This window comes from Colius striatus, chromosome 2, assembly GCF_028858725.1.
Source record: "Colius striatus isolate bColStr4 chromosome 2, bColStr4.1.hap1, whole genome shotgun sequence".
In the NCBI taxonomy this organism is placed as follows: domain Eukaryota; kingdom Metazoa; phylum Chordata; class Aves; order Coliiformes; family Coliidae; genus Colius; species Colius striatus.
In genome coordinates this window covers 70,677,615-70,694,858 of record NC_084760.1, presented here as the reverse complement: position 1 = coordinate 70,694,858, position 17,244 = coordinate 70,677,615, and the positions used below count along the sequence as shown (strand labels likewise).

The 17,244-nt window shown below is 38.2% G+C and overlaps 1 protein-coding gene across 12 annotated transcripts in view; it reads left to right on the top strand.

The window, feature by feature from the left end:
- ACTN2 (actinin alpha 2) overlaps window positions 1-16,931 on the top strand; it is a 68,158-nt gene extending 51,227 nt beyond the window's left edge. For 3 of the 12 annotated variants that reach the window (XM_061989791.1, XM_061989787.1, XM_061989790.1), the window contains exons 13-21: window positions 2,092-2,200; window positions 3,039-3,179; window positions 3,536-3,718; window positions 4,833-4,967; window positions 5,416-5,595; window positions 5,951-6,097; window positions 13,209-13,274; window positions 14,145-14,303; window positions 15,640-16,931. In XM_061989791.1, the coding sequence (XP_061845775.1) occupies window positions 2,092-2,200; window positions 3,039-3,179; window positions 3,536-3,718; window positions 4,833-4,967; window positions 5,416-5,595; window positions 5,951-6,097; window positions 13,209-13,274; window positions 14,145-14,303; window positions 15,640-15,798 (1,279 nt within the window). In that variant the 3' untranslated portion in view covers window positions 15,799-16,931. Of the gene's footprint in view, window positions 1-2,091; window positions 2,201-3,038; window positions 3,180-3,535; window positions 3,719-4,832; window positions 4,968-5,415; window positions 5,596-5,950; window positions 6,098-12,000; window positions 12,079-13,208; window positions 13,275-14,144; window positions 14,304-15,639 lie in introns of all 12 variants that reach the window. The other 9 variants (XM_061989793.1, XM_061989789.1, XM_061989792.1 and 6 more) reach the window with 7 other exon arrangements.
- Window positions 16,932-17,244: the final 313 nt, after the last annotated feature.

Here is a 17,244-nt window from a genome sequence, read left to right as displayed (position 1 = left end):
TTGTTATTTCTTTGTCTCCTCCTGCTTTGAAGAGAAAACGGTTTCTGACACATATAATACACTTATTTGAAGTAAACTACAGAAGGCCCTGAAAGGCTGTGGATCTCCACTGCTTAATGCTGCTTGGTAGTCTCATTTACAATTTTTGACCCACCGACATCCTTTTAAAACATTGTTTTCATCATACTATTCTCCTACCTGCAGCACATATCTCTGGAGGAAAGAGTAGCAGAGATGGGGAATGACTGAACCTCCCTGGCAGAGCTGGTGTTGCATGTTACATTCCAGGACTTTGACCAGAGGTGGTACAATCAGTCTCTCACCTTGATGGAAGGATACTTGCCCTTACCCTAGTTGACCAAAGAAGAGAAGTGGTCCATTGAAGCAAAAAAAACCAAACCAATTTGCAGTACTGTGAGGGATGTGGTCTGGAGTATCTGGAAAAACACCTACTCCATAATCTGTATTTGGTATGCTAAGAGACCAGGATACAACTCTCCACGTTCTGTCCACTTAGTGAGCTCACAGCTCACATGGGAACATTGTCTAATAATCTCAGCATGCTGTAATAAAAAAACCTCAGCTTCCAGCCAAAAACTCACAGGAGCAAAATGTACCTCTGCATGTTTCATCCAAACCTCTGTTCTTCTGACTTAAATTTCTTAACAGATAGATGGATTTTTTTTGCTTTCCTTGAAGGCTAAGAAGGCTTTTTTCCAAAGGAGGAAGTAAGTTTTCAAGTAAAGGAGCCCTTGCATAGGATGACTTGCCAGCAGCTTTCTCCTTGCATGTAACAGTTCAAGTTTTGGTTTTGTTATTTGTTTAAATTGTTATGGCATTTTATTTTTACTCACTTTATCACTCTTCACTTTCAGCAGTCATTGATTGTGTATCATTGAGCTTAGAGAAGGAAACATGGGCACTGCTGCTGGCCTACAGTGTAACTTTACAGAGGAAAGCTACCTCAGTTCTCATTTTGTCCTCTGTGATCCTCTAAGTTACTGTCAGAGTGATCTGTACATTCCCTTTGTCAATAGCATAGAGAAGAATGCTCAAAAGAAGGGAGTAAATTCTATCTGCACTTAATGTCTTTTTCAAGCCTTAAAGTAAAATCTCAGCTTCATATTGCCATGCTGTCACGTAATCACAGTCTCTGCAATGTTTAGTACTGGGCAAAGTGTCCTCAAGGAGCAGCCAAGAGCTAAATTCAGTGGATGATGATACACCAATAAAAGTGAGCTTCCAAAGTGCCAAACACACATATTTTATTATGGTCATGATGGCTGCAGCAGAACCAAAGGGATTATCTGCTACTGAGATCAAACTTCAATTTGAGACAGACTCAGTGCAGAAACTCAAGATGGAGCCTTAAAAAGTTATTCCAGTCTTGGGCAGAATAGTAAGTTGATTTTATCAGGACAATGTAAGCCTGTTAAGCAGGTGAGAAAGCAATGCTAACTGCTACATCCTTTATGTGCACACTGATTCATACTGGTGGCGTACATGGTCTGGAGATCCCAGTTCCTAAAGAGGAAGAAGGAAATTGTTCTCTGTGCCCTAGATCTGGGCAGCCCCTATTAGTGTTGCCAGGCCTGTGAGTGAGAGATTATGCTTTGAATGTAACCTGAGGTCCGTTTCTCAGTTAAATAATTGCAGAGCATACGAGGCTGGAAAGTATTATTGGATTATTTAAAACACAAATGTGTGTTTCAAGTCAATTAATTTAAAACTCTACCAACCTTCAGAAACTTGATAAAGCCACAGACTAAAATATTCTGGTCTTCAGAAGGTCAAATTGCTTGTGCCATAAGAACAGCTGAGACAAAGATAGTTAGACACCTTATTTGTCTTTAACACCTGGATGTCATAGATGGATACTTGATTTTTCTCACATCTGAGGATGTTCATCCTGTTCCTATGCTATGCTTCTTGAAATGCTGATGAGTAGGTCACACATGTCTACACTACAACACTTTCTTACCCAAGAAGGAGAAATATTGCAAAAAACAGGGTCTGTGGAAGAGTGTGAACAATGCAACTGCTCCGGTCTTTCAAAAAATCACACGAATTTTTATCTTCACTCTTTCTTAGCGAACTGGACTACCATGATGCTGCAAGTGTCAATGATAGATGTCAAAAGATATGTGACCAATGGGACAGCCTGGGAACACTTACTCAGAAAAGGAGAGAGGCACTGGAGGTAAACTATGTAACAATGATCAGTAGCTCAGTTGAGGCAGGAACCAGGGAATAAACCATTTGCTTCACATTTGGAAACAGTGTCATTGAGCATCCACTTCAGAATCCAAATGGCAATACACCCTTTTCTCAGATCTCCATTTTATTTTGGTGTGGTTTCATTTGCAAACAGATTGAATTGCTCAGAGCAGACTTGACAGTACTCAGCTGCCAAGGACAGCTGTAAAGCAGCAAAAAATGCCATGCAGTTTATAGCACCACTCTTTGGGAATTTGATGTCCAGCAAGGATAGCATAAGTCATTTGGTACTTACCTTTTCATACTTGTCCAAGCTTAATCAGGTAAGGTACAGGATAATGGCCAGCATTGGCTTACTTTTTTTTGGTAGTGAGTATTGCAAAGTGCAAAGACATTTTCCAAAACCTTGTCCCTTAGGAAGAGGGGAAGTCACACACACATATGTCAAGGTGGAAAACTTATGTCTAACTCTTCCTTTTTATACTTGAAAGAAATTACTAAAGCAAGATTAACAGATTTTAATTGATTTGCAGATAGATCACAATAACAAAAATACTTAAAATATCAGGACTGAAAAAGTGTTTTCACCTGTTAGCCTGCAAAGGCATACACCCCTTTTAACATGCTGGATAGGACAATATCTTTACTGCAATTAGTCCTATTGTCTTGAGTGAGAATTCTTAAAGCAGGTGGTGAAATCAGTCAACAATACAATCAATTGCACTTGAAAAGATGAGGCTTGACTGTTTATGGGTGGATATATGTGTGCAGTTAAGTCTTGTCCTGGTAACAAAGGAATATACATTTCCCAATCTCTACAGAGGACAGAGAAATTGCTGGAAACAATTGATCAGCTTCACCTGGAGTTTGCCAAAAGAGCTGCCCCTTTCAACAACTGGATGGAAGGTGCTATGGAAGACCTACAGGACATGTTTATTGTTCATAGCATAGAAGAAATTCAGGTAAATTGACTGTTTTTTTTGGTTTACGGTCATAGGGAAAACAAGAAAGGAAGCCTTTCTTGGAGAGTAGAACATGTGTAAGAAAGAACCCAAACACATCTGTCTTGACATGCTCTTTGTCATAGGCAATTTCTGCTTTATTATAAACAGGGTTCTTCATTGGTATGAAAGCATATTCTGGAGAACATAGAAGAAGCGATGGTCCTGATTAAGAGCTGTTTCATGAACACGTCTACATCTATCATTTCCTGTATCTACAGACACATGTAGACAGAGTGTTTGAGATGCTTATTTATAGCAGGTGCTGGAAGAAACATTAAAGTTTTCACGCTTTCCCTCTCTGTTTCTGATTTTAGAGTTTAATCTCTGCACACGATCAATTTAAAGCTACTTTGCCAGAGGCAGATGGTGAAAGACAGGCTATACTGTCGATCCAGAATGAAGTTGAAAAAGTGATTCAGAGTTACAGTATGAGAATAAGCGCAAGCAATCCTTACAGCACTGTTACTGTGGAAGAGATTCGTAGTAAGTGGGAAAAGGTAATGCATGCTAAATACATAAAGTACATTGTAACACAGTATTCTTTGTTTAGGAATACAGAGACTACTCAGAGAAGTGTACAATAAATCTGTAAATTATTCTACATCACCAGATGCCAGAATGAACTTTCTACAGCATCTTAAGCTCCCACTTATGTTTGCTAGGCTTGCTTCATGATATCATTTGCTCCCATCGATCAATATTACTGGTGCCACTTTTGGCAGGGCAGGACATGAATGTGTTGGGACTAGTGCAGAACTGGTGGCTGGCCAGTGGCTGGATGCCATCCAAAGAACAGGAAATTATTGCGTTCTTTCTTTCACCATAAACAATAGTTTCTGTATCCTTTCTACGCAGCTGCTTTTCAGAAATGTAAAAATTTAGCGTCTTTGGGGCCATTAATGTTCTGTCCAATTAGATTGCAATTGGCAATTACCCTAAAAAATTACTGGGAAGAGATTAGAGAGGATCCTAGAGCAGTTACAGAAGTTTTGTTTCATTAGATAAGACAGATAATATGCTGAAGGTAAAATGATTGTGTAGGATGTATGGATTTACCAAATATGTAAACTTACATGGACAAGAACACTCTCTCAATGGGTAATAAAAAACAAGCAATAATGACTAAATTCAGCATCTCCCAAGGAAATCCAGAAGGGTAAACAAAAAAAGCACATTTGCAATGTGTTAGAGACCTTCAGATATACATGATGGGCAGAATGTATCTCATACTATTGTAAAGGCTGTGCTTGAATAAAATGTTTTGCCCTGACTATTCTTAGAACTATCACTTAGAGATTGAAAAATCACCCATTTTCAAAAGCACAAAGTAACTGCTCTAATAGTAGTTCAAGTGAAATAATCGTATTGAACTTAAATCCAGACAGAGGTGAGAATTTCTTTTCTCTCTGTGTCAGTCTGTCTGGTTTGGCTGCCCAGGACCACATTAGTAATTTCTTACACTATCTTAAAACTGGTAGATGAGAGCGATCATGTTTCTGGCTTGTCCTTCTGATAACCTTTAGACCAATAAAAAAATTAACTCATTTGTTCCATTTGTTTTAAACTAATCAGTTGTGCCTACTCACACTCAGTGCTCCTCCACTTTAACAGGTGAAGCAGCTGGTGCCTCAGAGGGATCAATCCTTGCAGGAGGAACTAGCCCGCCAGCATGCCAACGAGCGCCTGCGTCGCCAGTTTGCTGCTCAGGCCAATGTCATTGGGCCATGGATCCAGACCAAGATGGAGGTGAGACACAGAAGCTGACAAAGTGGTTTATCATTTTTTATCTCTGCATTAAATACAGGACAACAGCAATTGTTGTAATAGTTCACAAACTGTTTGATGCTGAAGTATTTAGCATCTGGTAAGATGATTTTTTAAACTGTGGAAGCTTGTACAAGTAGTACCTTGATGATGAGCATAAGGTGTAGCTTTGAAAAATCAATTATTTAGTTTCTGCCTTCTGTAAAGGAAGATACCAGGATCACTGGGATCTCAGTATTAATTCCAGAAATAGATGTGCCACATTTCTTTTTAAATGTATTTTCTACAGTAAAATTTTTAATTTCCACTGTTTGAAGATTTTATTACTAGTGCTTCTTAGCATAAAAATATTGCATATTTTTATGAACACTGGTCAAATTATCAAATATGAAGCTTAAATTTTGTGGGGCACCTTTGTTTCTTTTGACAGGAAATTGCCCGTAGCTCTATTGAAATGACAGGGCCTTTGGAGGACCAGATGAATCAGCTGAAGCAATATGAGCACAATATCATCAATTATAAACACAACATTGACAAACTGGAAGGAGATCATCAGCTTATACAAGAAGCCCTCGTGTTTGACAACAAGCACACCAACTATACTATGGAGGTAGCCATTTACTCCCTTTCATACTGCACTCTTCTGCCATGTGACTACCTTCCTTGATCTGAGGAGCTCTCAACAGAGGATCAACTTTGTCTGACTTTCTGATAATCTCATAAGAGGGTTTTTTTTAATTTTCACTTATTTTTACTTGTAGTAAAGAAGTATCCCTTTGGAAACCAGTTCCGTATTTTTCTGACGGCCTTTTTTATTTTTAGTGATTCTTGGTCATAATAAAGAGTTAGTGATATGGAAAAGGTGTCACATAAATATTTAGAGATGATATTTTCATACTGTACTTTTTATACTTTCATAAGAGTCTGTTTGATTCTTTAATAAATCAGTACTTTCTCTCTCTTAGCACATCCGTGTCGGATGGGAACTCCTACTTACCACCATTGCTCGAACTATCAATGAGGTTGAGACGCAGATCCTCACAAGAGATGCCAAGGGTATCACCCAGGAACAAATGAATGACTTCAGAGCATCATTCAATCATTTTGACAGGGTACAGTACTCCTGCTTCTTCTCAATTAGCAATATGTATTGTTCCCAAAAGCAAGTTGCTTTCGCTCCAACTGCAAGTCTTTTTAAAAATGGGCTCTTTTAAAAGCAGCACAAATGATCAGTTAGCAAAGAATCTACAGCCTAACGAAATCATAGTATTGTACAGAGGCACTAAAGATTAATTTTTACTCTTTGAATGTAACACAAAATTATAGTTCTGAAATAAGGTTGAGTATTTGTTCAAATTTTTATAGGCAAAAAATGGAAAATAATCTGCTCCTTTATTTTAAGGCAGTGCAGTATATTCTGTATGCTTGACAGTGGCCATCTCCTTAGCTTTAGCTGTTATCTGTATTACAAATTTTTTGAATCTGTATTACAAATTTTTTGAGGGGTTTTTGTTTTTTTTTTTTTTATCTGAATGACAACTTTTCCCCCTAGAAACAGATTTGTGGGGAATATAGTGGGGCAGTGATAGCTGTCAAGTAAAATCTTGGTTTTTTCTGATTGTATGTGGGAAATAAGAGACTGTTTTGGCGTTTTTTTTAGTTATTTACTCATGGATAAATAAAAAAGTAGGAATGAAAACATTATTGCAAAAAAACCTTACTCCTTCTGTGAGTTATGCAGTATTCATGGACAGAGGGTTAAGAAGATATTTATTAATAGACACAATAGCAGATTACATGCAGACTGGGATCTGACGTTCCCAGTTAAAAAACAATTTGTACGTCAGTTAGCTTTGCTGGTGCTGTGCTCACATGAACCCACCTTCAAAACGAAGTTCACATTTCAAATATTGAAAAAAGTACCATAATGCAGCATTAGGCAGTCCTTTGCCCAGTGCAGATTCCTGTAGTTAGCAGACTGCTTAACCCCTGCCTTACGTTATCTCCTTCAAGTTACGTTGGCTCCTTCAAGTCAGTTTGGGCTATAGCAAAATGCCACTTTGTTTTCACTGACATCCTGTTTGTCCAGCTCTGCTCAAAATGTTTACCTAGACTTGGATTTGATGTGCATTGGGTGCTGACAGTCATAGTTTGATAAATATTCTTCAGAATACCCTTAATTGTTTAGAAAGAAAAGCAGAATTATAAATTGTACATTTATTAGAATTATCAAGTTCTGCTTTCCAAGGAAACACACAAGCATAGGAAAAGTCAGCTACACAGGAATCAGGAACAGATTTAATGGAAAATCCTAATGTGACTCTAGCGCAGCAGAATTCCTTTTTGTGTTTTCTAAGGAAGCAGAAGATAACATCACAGAAGCAGAGACAAATTACGTGGGGTGGAAGGAAGTAGCATTCTAAATGGGTTTCCCAGTGCATTGGAGCAGAAAATTATTCAGAATACCAGGACTGGATAATTATATATATGCCAGTATTTGAGAGACCCTACTAAGGGAAATTAGAGACTTTGCACAAAGATTTGACATCTCCCTAAAGATAAGGATGCAAGGTGATTGAATCCCAGTATACCTCTACACTAGATGGTCATTTCTAGCATCCCTGTATCTTTGTAATTCATAGATGTACTTTGCCACACTCGTGGCAAGCCTTCAGTGGCTGAGGAGGTGTTACAGGCATCTCTTGGTACCTCAGAAGGTCTTGAAGGGAGAAGCTAAATCCTTCACCAACCAGTCCTATTGTTATAGATCTTTAGGCTTTGCAGGTACAGTAAGATGCACCAAAGAATACAATCAAGCAAGGCCCTAGGACAGGTTGTATGGCCTGGAAGAGACTCTCACACAGCTGCAGGCAGGTTGGTGATGAGCTACGGACAATAATGTGCAACAAAGAAGTGCTTTCCATCTCCTAGATCCCTGTCTGTCTCTTTTCTTCAAGCTACAATGAGTCATAGCTGCAGGCAGTGTCCCTTCTGCCCTTGCTTTTGTTGCAGGAAACCTGAGTGGCTGAGTCAAAAGCAGAAAGAAATAGATGCTTCATCAGTTTCCATGGCCTCAACAGCCTGGGCCTGAACTGCAAGTTTAGCTGCAGAACTTACCATCCCCCCACAACAGATACAATCCAAAGACCTGGAAAGATCATTTTAAGGGAAGCACAATTTTGCATATGCCTCCTTTAGCATATTCCTTCCCTTAGCGTCAGACATAAGAAATTGGTCTAGAAAGGCTTTTACACTGACACAGTAAAACAATTATTTCTTAGTAGGGTAATGCAAGTTGAAGAAAGGAATAAAGTAAGATCTAAAACCACTCAGTCATCAAGCCAGCCTTTCTGTAGTGGACAGATGATAGAAACACTGGTAAAAGAGAAGGTTACAGTGGATAAATGACACTGTAATTTAATGGGCAGATATGACTCAATCTACACAAACTAGAAGGAGACATTGAATAAGCATGTTTGAGAGAGGCAACCTTGTTTTTAATTTATACATCCTTCCTAGGTCCTTGCACACTCAAGTGTTTAGTATTGGTGAAGAAAGGAAACCCAGTGTGCTTCAGAGGTACTTTGGGCTACACAAAATAATGAAGACTCCAAGCTTGGAATTTAGATACAGAGGGTAGTAATGGATTATTTTATGGTCTCAATTACATTAAATAGTAATGAAGATAAAACTGGGTTATCTGAAAGTAGGCACTGACATGGAAAACACTGTATTTTCCATGTCAGATGGAATTCACAGTATATGTAGGATTTTATTGTGCTTGGCAGGCTTTCTGAATGCCTGACATATTTAAAAAAATACACTGAGAGAAATGGACTGTTGTTCACCATAATGAATAGCAAGAAAAGATTGCTAAAATTAATTCTATCCCTGACACATAGACTTTAAATATCTAAGCACAACAGACTCTAGCTCTGACTTCTGTGGCATTTCTCTAATTTAAGACATATCTTAATGTCTGACTCTTAGTGTGTGTTGAGCACTAATTTGCAAAGTAGCTCCTTTCTCCATTTTATAAAATGTATTTTGGTATACATAAACCTATCAATTTTTTATAGAGTGCTTCTAGAAATAACTTCCTTAGCTTATAAACCTGAGGAACCCCTGTCTTCCCCCCCAGAAAGAATAGATAAAAAAATTAAAATCCTATAGTTCATGATCTACTATGGAGCTTAATTCTGCACTTGTCAACCCTGTGAAAGATAAATAGCTAAATAATTGGATGAATTGTTTTAAATGGCTTTTACATCTTGAATATTTGAAAGAAAACTATTTGGTATTTTACAAGGATTTTTTTGGGGAGGCACATGCCTCTCAGACTGCAGTGTCTAATTGGGCACTAATTTACAAGGGCAGGAAGAACTGTGTTTGTTTCAGTGCCTCCACCAGCAGAGATGTGCTAACACAGAAACCATTGCGAGTCATCCTTGTTAAAGGCAAATGCTAAATGCTGTCTCCTTCGGGGCAAGGGGGCCCTCTAGGCTCTTGTGTTCCCAACAGACATGCAGACATGCTGGTACCCCTGAGGTTATTCCTGAGGAGGGAGGATGCTTACCCACTACTTCTGGCTGGAGGCTGTGCCTGAAGGCACAATCTAGCTGTAGGTATAAATATAAATCTTTAGGAACATTGATATATTTTCTTCCTTAATGTGACTGCATAGAGGGAAAAAAAAAAGGAAAAAATTGAGACACTGTCTGAATCACAGAAGCAGCTTAGAGTGTTCAGAATGGTGCATAGCTGAATGATGATATGCAGAAAAATTGGGACATTGACACAGCTGCGTTGTCAGTCGCTGGTTTTTAAGTCTTTTTATGCAGGGATGCCTTTTTCAGATTTAGTGTATTTAACAAATTCCAAACAAGATTGTGAAGTATGTGATAAAATACCTACAGCTGCTCTGCATGTGATATTCTAATGGATGCTAACATATTCTACCACTGATTTCTGTGCAAACTACCGATTTTAAATAGGAGCTCTGCACACTGCACAGTAGCATCATATCACTCTATATTTTGCTAACAGAAAAACAACAGCTCCTTATTAAAGGAACCACAAGGTGGGGCTAATGCAGGTCAATTAGCATGGAGGAGACTGAAGGATATGTTTAAGAATGGATTGCTTTGACTCGGAAGCTCACTTGTTTTATAAGACTACTTACAAATCACAATGGAAAAGTGAAAGATTTCTGGGGACCAATGATGAAACATGGAGGAGGAATTTCAGTGTTTATACTGGCAAGAAAAGATGAATAAGGCAAAGCTATTTACAGGCTTAAAAAACCTAATTCCAGTGCTTAATGTTGGTCTGCAAACAATAAAAATAAAGAACCATGTCCCAGTGAGAAAGCCCTTGCATGGGCTTGATCTGTGCATGAATTGCAAAATGCCATTGCATCCCTTGAAACTGATACACTGTAAAGGCAGTGATGCCTTTTTAGGCCATATATCATGCAGATGTTCACAGTGAAAATGTGAATATGTGTGCTGTAGCACGTTGCACAACTGCTTGGAGCCTCACTTACGGGTTCCCACTTAACCGGATGATGGTTGTGAGCTCCAGCACAACCATTGCACTTGCTTGAAAGAAAATGGTTTCTTGGTAGATGTGCTGGCCTCTCTTACTCCCAATTGCACTTCACTTCCTGTTATATGACTGTCATTGTCATGTCTGCCTGGCTAGGGAGCTCATACACATACTGACCTGGCCCCTGGTCCCCCTCCCCAATGTAGCTACTTCCTAATAGTCTTTTGCTAACACTCACTAGAGGAGGTGAAGGGATGGGATTTGGTTCTTGGCACACATTTCAATATAATTTTGTTTGCAGTCACATAGTAATATCTTCAGCTTTAGAAATAAGGTAAAATGAGCTGACTTTACTCCAAGTCTGACCTGCTATGACCTGTCCGCAGGACAGTTTCAAGCGAGTCTACGTAACATTTTCAGAATGATAAAGTAGCAGGGATTATCCTATACAATGTTGATATTAAAGGAGAAAACCTTCAGGGTGATTCTGGCTTTTAACTAAGCACTGCCTCTTATATGCAGCTTTTCTTAATCTCTTGCCATTGACTTCCCACTTATTTTTTATCTTCTGTTTTTGGAGCTTGTGGAGGTTGATGCAGAGAGAGTCAATATCATAACAGCATGATATGTCAGAGATGCATGGTGTTATGAACTTAAAAGCATCACTGTATCCTATTAATATAGTAAATAAACCCAGTGCATTTGTTAAAACTCCTATCATTTTAGTTATGCATAACTATAGAGAAATTTTTAAAAGTAAGTTATCCATCCAGCAGGCAAATAGGTAGTACAAAGAAAGCTTGGGATCTTCTCCAAACTGCCAGTGTGTAAAATTAATAAGAAAAACAATAGAGCATTTCTTTAGTTGTATTCATATTAATTCAATTTGAAGTATGCCTCTTATAGGGCACATTTTGTATGAACAAGAAGAAAAAGAAGAGCTTTTAAGTCAATTTTCAATGTAAAACCTTACTGTAGAGATTATTAAAGGAGACAGATAGCTGAAAATAAGTTATGTTAATTATGATTTTTTTAAATTCTAGGCAAGAAATCAATTGTTCTGTATTTCAACTTTCTTTTAAGATACTTGTATTTAGTTGTTCAGTAATATTTTCAGATCAAAGTAAAAGTGAAGCAACAGTAATTGAGTGGAGAAAAAAGGTTTTTCCCAGGTTCAATGACTTTTTGACTGCATTTTACATACACTATATGACAGTAGAAAATAAGGGAAGCAAATGGCAGTTCAATAGAATAAAAACTGCCACATCAACAAAAATGTTAATAAAGCACCTGTAGAGGAAGCACAGTTTTAACTGTAATTGAAGTAAGAACCCTCTTCCACTAAGAAAAAACCTAAAGCATGAAAATGCAAAATTCTTATGTTCTTTACTAACCAACTAACCTGATCTGTGATTTTTCTTTCTTTCCATTCACCTTCCCAAATGCATGGCCTGTGACGAGATGCTAGGATGAATCTGGCAATCTACAATCTGATGAATTTAAAGCCTGCCTCATCAGTCTAGGACAGGTTGGAAATGACTTGCAGGTAGAGGAAATTGATTTTGTTCTGTATTCAGATAGGCCAATATAAAATAGCCAAAATTCTGGGTTTAAACTCCAATGTATTGGTCATAATGCTTTCAAAACATCCCGTTTCGGGGAAGGCAAATTGATTAGATGGGCTATCAGCATCACTTGGAGCCATACTTTTCCATGCATTTTCCAAAGATTTTGTTTGGTTTGAGATGTTTTATTTAGACTCTACTAGGTAAGTATGAGCAGCTCCTGTGATTCTTGCAGTCAGACTTCAGCTAATTTTCCTTTCCTTGGACTCAATACAAGCTCTCTGCTGCTCTCTCTTGCTTTAGGGTGACACAATTCTCTCCAAACCACTACATTATATCACAACACAGACAAAAGATCTATTTGCCTGTTTATTGTTATGCCATTTAATGTTTACTCAGCTTTGAGTCAGGAATACCACAAGTATGTTATTGCCTAGAAAACAAGCAATATCTTTTCATACAAAGTCATCAACTGATCTCCTTCTAAGTCTTGCAAATCTTATCCTTTAAGCCAGTATGAACAACACTGTTGTAGTCTGAGTCTTGATAACCAGATGTCAGAAGGAAAATCCCTGTGCTTATTTCTCATATGTCAAGAGACAGCTCTCACAGTGTACCTGCCTTATCCTTGGAGTGGAGTATTTGAAATAGTTAGTGATATGCTATTTTCAGACTATTTTTAACTATACTTTGAGTCACTACAGAATCCCATGCAGAACCTTTCAGAGACATTTCATGTCAGGGAGGCAGCTTGAGCATCTCCTGAATTTGACTAGTTTAGTAACAAACTTTTCTCCTTGTCCTTCTCTTTGGTCATCTTCTCTGTCTTCTTGTCTCATTCGCCTCCTCTTCTCTCTTATCTCTCCCCTGACCTTTCCTGATGTTGCTTCTTGTGGTGAAAATGTCGTGTTTCCTGTGTGTAATATGTTAGTTACTTCTTCCTCCTTTAAAACTGATGATGTTCCTGGCGACGTGCTTGGGCAATATCTATGACTACTGTTGATACGCTGGATCCAATATACCGATGGTGTAAACTTGTCATCTCCCTGGAAATTACCTTGGATTCTTCAAACCTATCCTTCTATATTCATTGTATTGCTTTGATCAATAGAGGAAGAATGGACTGATGGACCACGATGATTTCAGAGCTTGCTTAATTTCAATGGGTTATGATTTGGTATGAATTTTAAGAATCAATGGCAACTGATTCTGCTTATAGCTTATAAGACTAACCACAGCAATGCTAAAGTTTATTTAAATTTGCAGAATACTAACATCATTTACACCTGAGATACGACTTCATTGTTTCTTTGCTTTTTCTCTCTTTTCTAATGGTTAAAAAGGAAGTTAAAAGTAAAAATAGACACTTGAAAACCCTATTCCATGGTTGACTACGTTGCTCTTTCAATTAAGGAAACTTTAAAAGCTGATGTTAACTGGTATAACTTTTTTTTTTCTTTATCCTTTTTTATCTGCATGAGGATAAATCAGTTTGATACTGCTTAATTCTTATAAATTGACTTTGTGGATTGCATTTTCTTTACTTCACTTATTTATTCTAAATCTTTCCCCCCAAAATTCACCCTTTACAAGGATTAACCTTAGTTCAGCTGTCCTCTATTTGGCAATTTTCGGAATTGTTTCCCTTACTACTTGCTTCAGTGGCTTTGCAAGCACATTGCTTCTTGGACTATTGTTTCACCTCCCCGTGCAGTACCTAAATTACAATGGATTTAGGATGAGGTGGAAAATTAAGTGTTAAGTGAGAACAAATTAGATAGGCATTGAAGGAGTGTGGGAGGGGGAAGAAGTTGCAGAAAGTTAATGGAAAGGTACATACTATGTATTTAGGACAAAGAAACCCTTTTTTTCTAAAGCACAGAGTCCTTTTTACAAATTAACATCCCAAATTTTATTGACTCTGACATTCATGTTCCTAAGTCAGGGTGCTTTAGAGGCCACTTGTATGGATCATAAGAGACACCGGCTGTTAGCGATTGATATTATGGTGACCATTTTGTTTTGTTTTGTTTGGATGCTGTGAAAGGGTGAAGCCGAGTTTGCCAGAATCATGTCTCTGGTTGACCCCAATGGTCAAGGAACCGTCACTTTCCAGTCCTTCATTGACTTCATGACCAGAGAAACGGCAGACACAGACACAGCCGAGCAAGTGATAGCTTCCTTCAGAATCCTGGCTTCAGATAAGGTCAGTCATTGTGCTGCTTGCTGTAAGGATTCAGTAGCTCTCCTATTTAGCCATTATTTGCTGAAATTCTTTTACAAGCCTTTTAGTAATAGTTGAAGCTTTCTTTTCAGTTTGTAAGACTTCAGAGAAAGCACTTGCCTTTTCTTGTTTGGAACCAAGACTGAAATGGGTGCAGAATTAAAGGTTTGGTCTGCATGCCCTTGTATTAAAAGAGCTAACATAAAATTAGACATCTTAAGACTTAGATAGTTTGTCTATACAATAGATATATTGTACACGAGGATTTTTCCACACAACAGTTTTTATTGGAGGGAAACTCATTTTTCCTTTCATGCTATTGTCTGTATGTTTTAGTGTAGATTTTGGCCTTTTGGCCTGTATCAGTTGCACAAGACTACACCTAATTGTGAGCCATGTTGTGAGCTGACAGGTCATTCAACAGGGCAATGTTTTGGCATGTACTCCTATCCTACAGGAGAAGGTGGCCTCCTCTAGTTACTGGGCTCGTGGAGGAAGCTCATGGATTTGGCATACTTTCTACAGCCACATCCACCGGTGAGCGAGCGATGTATGGAGATGAAAGGGAGGATAGTGGCAACACAAGAGCTTCTGGAGGAGTTTGGGCCATAAACAGTGCTGCCAGAGAACCAATCCTGTGCTACGAAAAAAGGAGAGATCACAGCAGCACATGTCTATTTGCTCTAACTCATTCTATTGGTTTCCTCATTCTGTCTGTATTGATTTTGTAATCTCAGTTACTGTGGACCACATTTTGAATTCCAGACATGTCCTCAGTCAGAATTCATGCGAAAGATGAAATCCAGGATATCAGGAAAAAATGGTTTCTTTACATTGCTACTTTAAACAATGCCAAGTCTGTCAACAGAGGGTATCCTTCATACTATATCCTATTCATACTATAAATGCAAATCATTAAGAGCAATAATTACAAATATATTAGGTCCTTGAAGCTAACAGGATCTAAACTGAAAATGTGTCTTATCGCTGCAGAATGGGTAGTAGTGCACTTCAGAAGTACTGGCTAGCTACCCATGGATGAGCTGTATCAGTAGCCAACTAGCTGCACAGTGCTCAGCAGCTGGCATACACACTCACATATCCTGAGAGCGGATTTTGACCTAATCAGTTTGTTGGTGTGACTATCCCCTTCAACGCATCATTACCAATGGAATGTACTGGGGAAAATATGTACTGAATGTACTGTCTCAGACAAACAGGGAGGATGGCCAAGTTTAGCCACAGATACAGAAAATACATATGTTTTGTGTCTTTGAAGAGTACACACTGAATTTGTCAATCCTTTCTCCCCTCCCAGCCTTATATCTTGGCAGATGAGTTACGTCGAGAGCTGCCTCCAGAGCAGGCTCAGTACTGCATCAAGAGAATGCCTCCCTACACTGGCCCAGGTTCTGTGCCCGGGGCTCTGGATTACACCTCTTTTTCATCAGCCCTGTACGGAGAGAGCGACCTCTGATCCTGCAATTGCCTGTATTCATGGTAGACACTAAAAATACCCACTTTATTGCCCAGATTGTTTCTCAAAAGCTTTGACAAGATGATTTAAAAGAGAGTTTTACAAATACTGTAGGTACTGTCAGTGTAAAATGCTAGTAACTAAAGTAACTAGTGTACACTAAAGTGTACAGGCACGCTAGATTTCTGCATCATTGGGTTTAGGTTGTCTGTCTTATACATTGTTAGAAAAGATATTTCGTGAAATTGCAAGATATTAACTCTGGAAATATCCATTCAGAAAACAGAATGCAAAATTTAAGAACACTGAAACTCACAAAATATTTCTCCATTTTCAAAGTGTTTCAATGTCGTATGTGCTTCTTTTACAATGTTAATAAAACTGTGTTAGAAGTCATGCTTTTTTCTCTTGCAGAGCAATATTCTTGTAGAGCAATATTCCTGATTTTTTATGCTTCCACTGGTGGAATTTAATAAAGTATTAAAATGCAGTTTTTCAGGGACGAAGTATATCAACTGAAAATAATCCATAATACTATGCTTTTGTCTCTTAAAGCTGGTTTTATCTAATCACAAAGAGTAGTAAAATAGGGCAGAAGAGCTGAAAAGCTGATGATTTGCAGTTTTAGAGTTGTGTAAGCAGTAATTTTCTTTTAGGCCTTTAACTTTTACAGAGCAGGGAATACAACTTTTATAATCAGAAATAATAAGGAAGCTAATTTCATGTGAGTCATTCTGTTTCAAAATGCTCATTCTTGTCTGTGTTGGGCAGTCTTTGTTTCTCAGTATAAGAAGCCAATCCCTTGTTGTATTAGTGGGCAACATTCATCTCTGGCCTGATGCAAAATCCCATCTGAGCAAATGTGTGGTTGTCTTGCAGCTTTAACTGTTCAGTGAGCAAAATTCAGTTTGTCCTGAATTCTACTAGATCACAGGCAATTCTGTCGACATTATGCTCCTGTGCACTAGTTGTTTACTGTGTTTTTTCTTTTCCATCTTGAGAAATGATAGAGAAGTAAGAGCTGTAACTTTTTTACTTGAATCCTATCGACAATGAGGAAATGCAATGTAATCAAAGAAAACCATTAACAAATGGTGAAGCGAGCTGTGCAGCCCAGTGCTATTAAAGCAATGATGTGCCTATTAAATAAAGTCTGCTTTTCAAAACCTTATGAGACTGTCATTAACAATCATCTAATGATTCCCTGTAACAATTGGAAACATTTCTGAACACTGAAGGAGGTTTCAGTCTGCTAAATGTGCAAGTTCAAAAAAGTATGTCATGTATTTCTATACACTGTGTTTGCGTGAACAACAATCACTACGTGCTGGAGAGACAGATGTGGTTTCATGAAGTTAGATGGAGCTCAGAATGAGCAGGACAGAGTTTCCGTTTAAGTCACCTGAGCACAGATGTTCATAGCTTGTTAGACCCCTGGCTTAGATT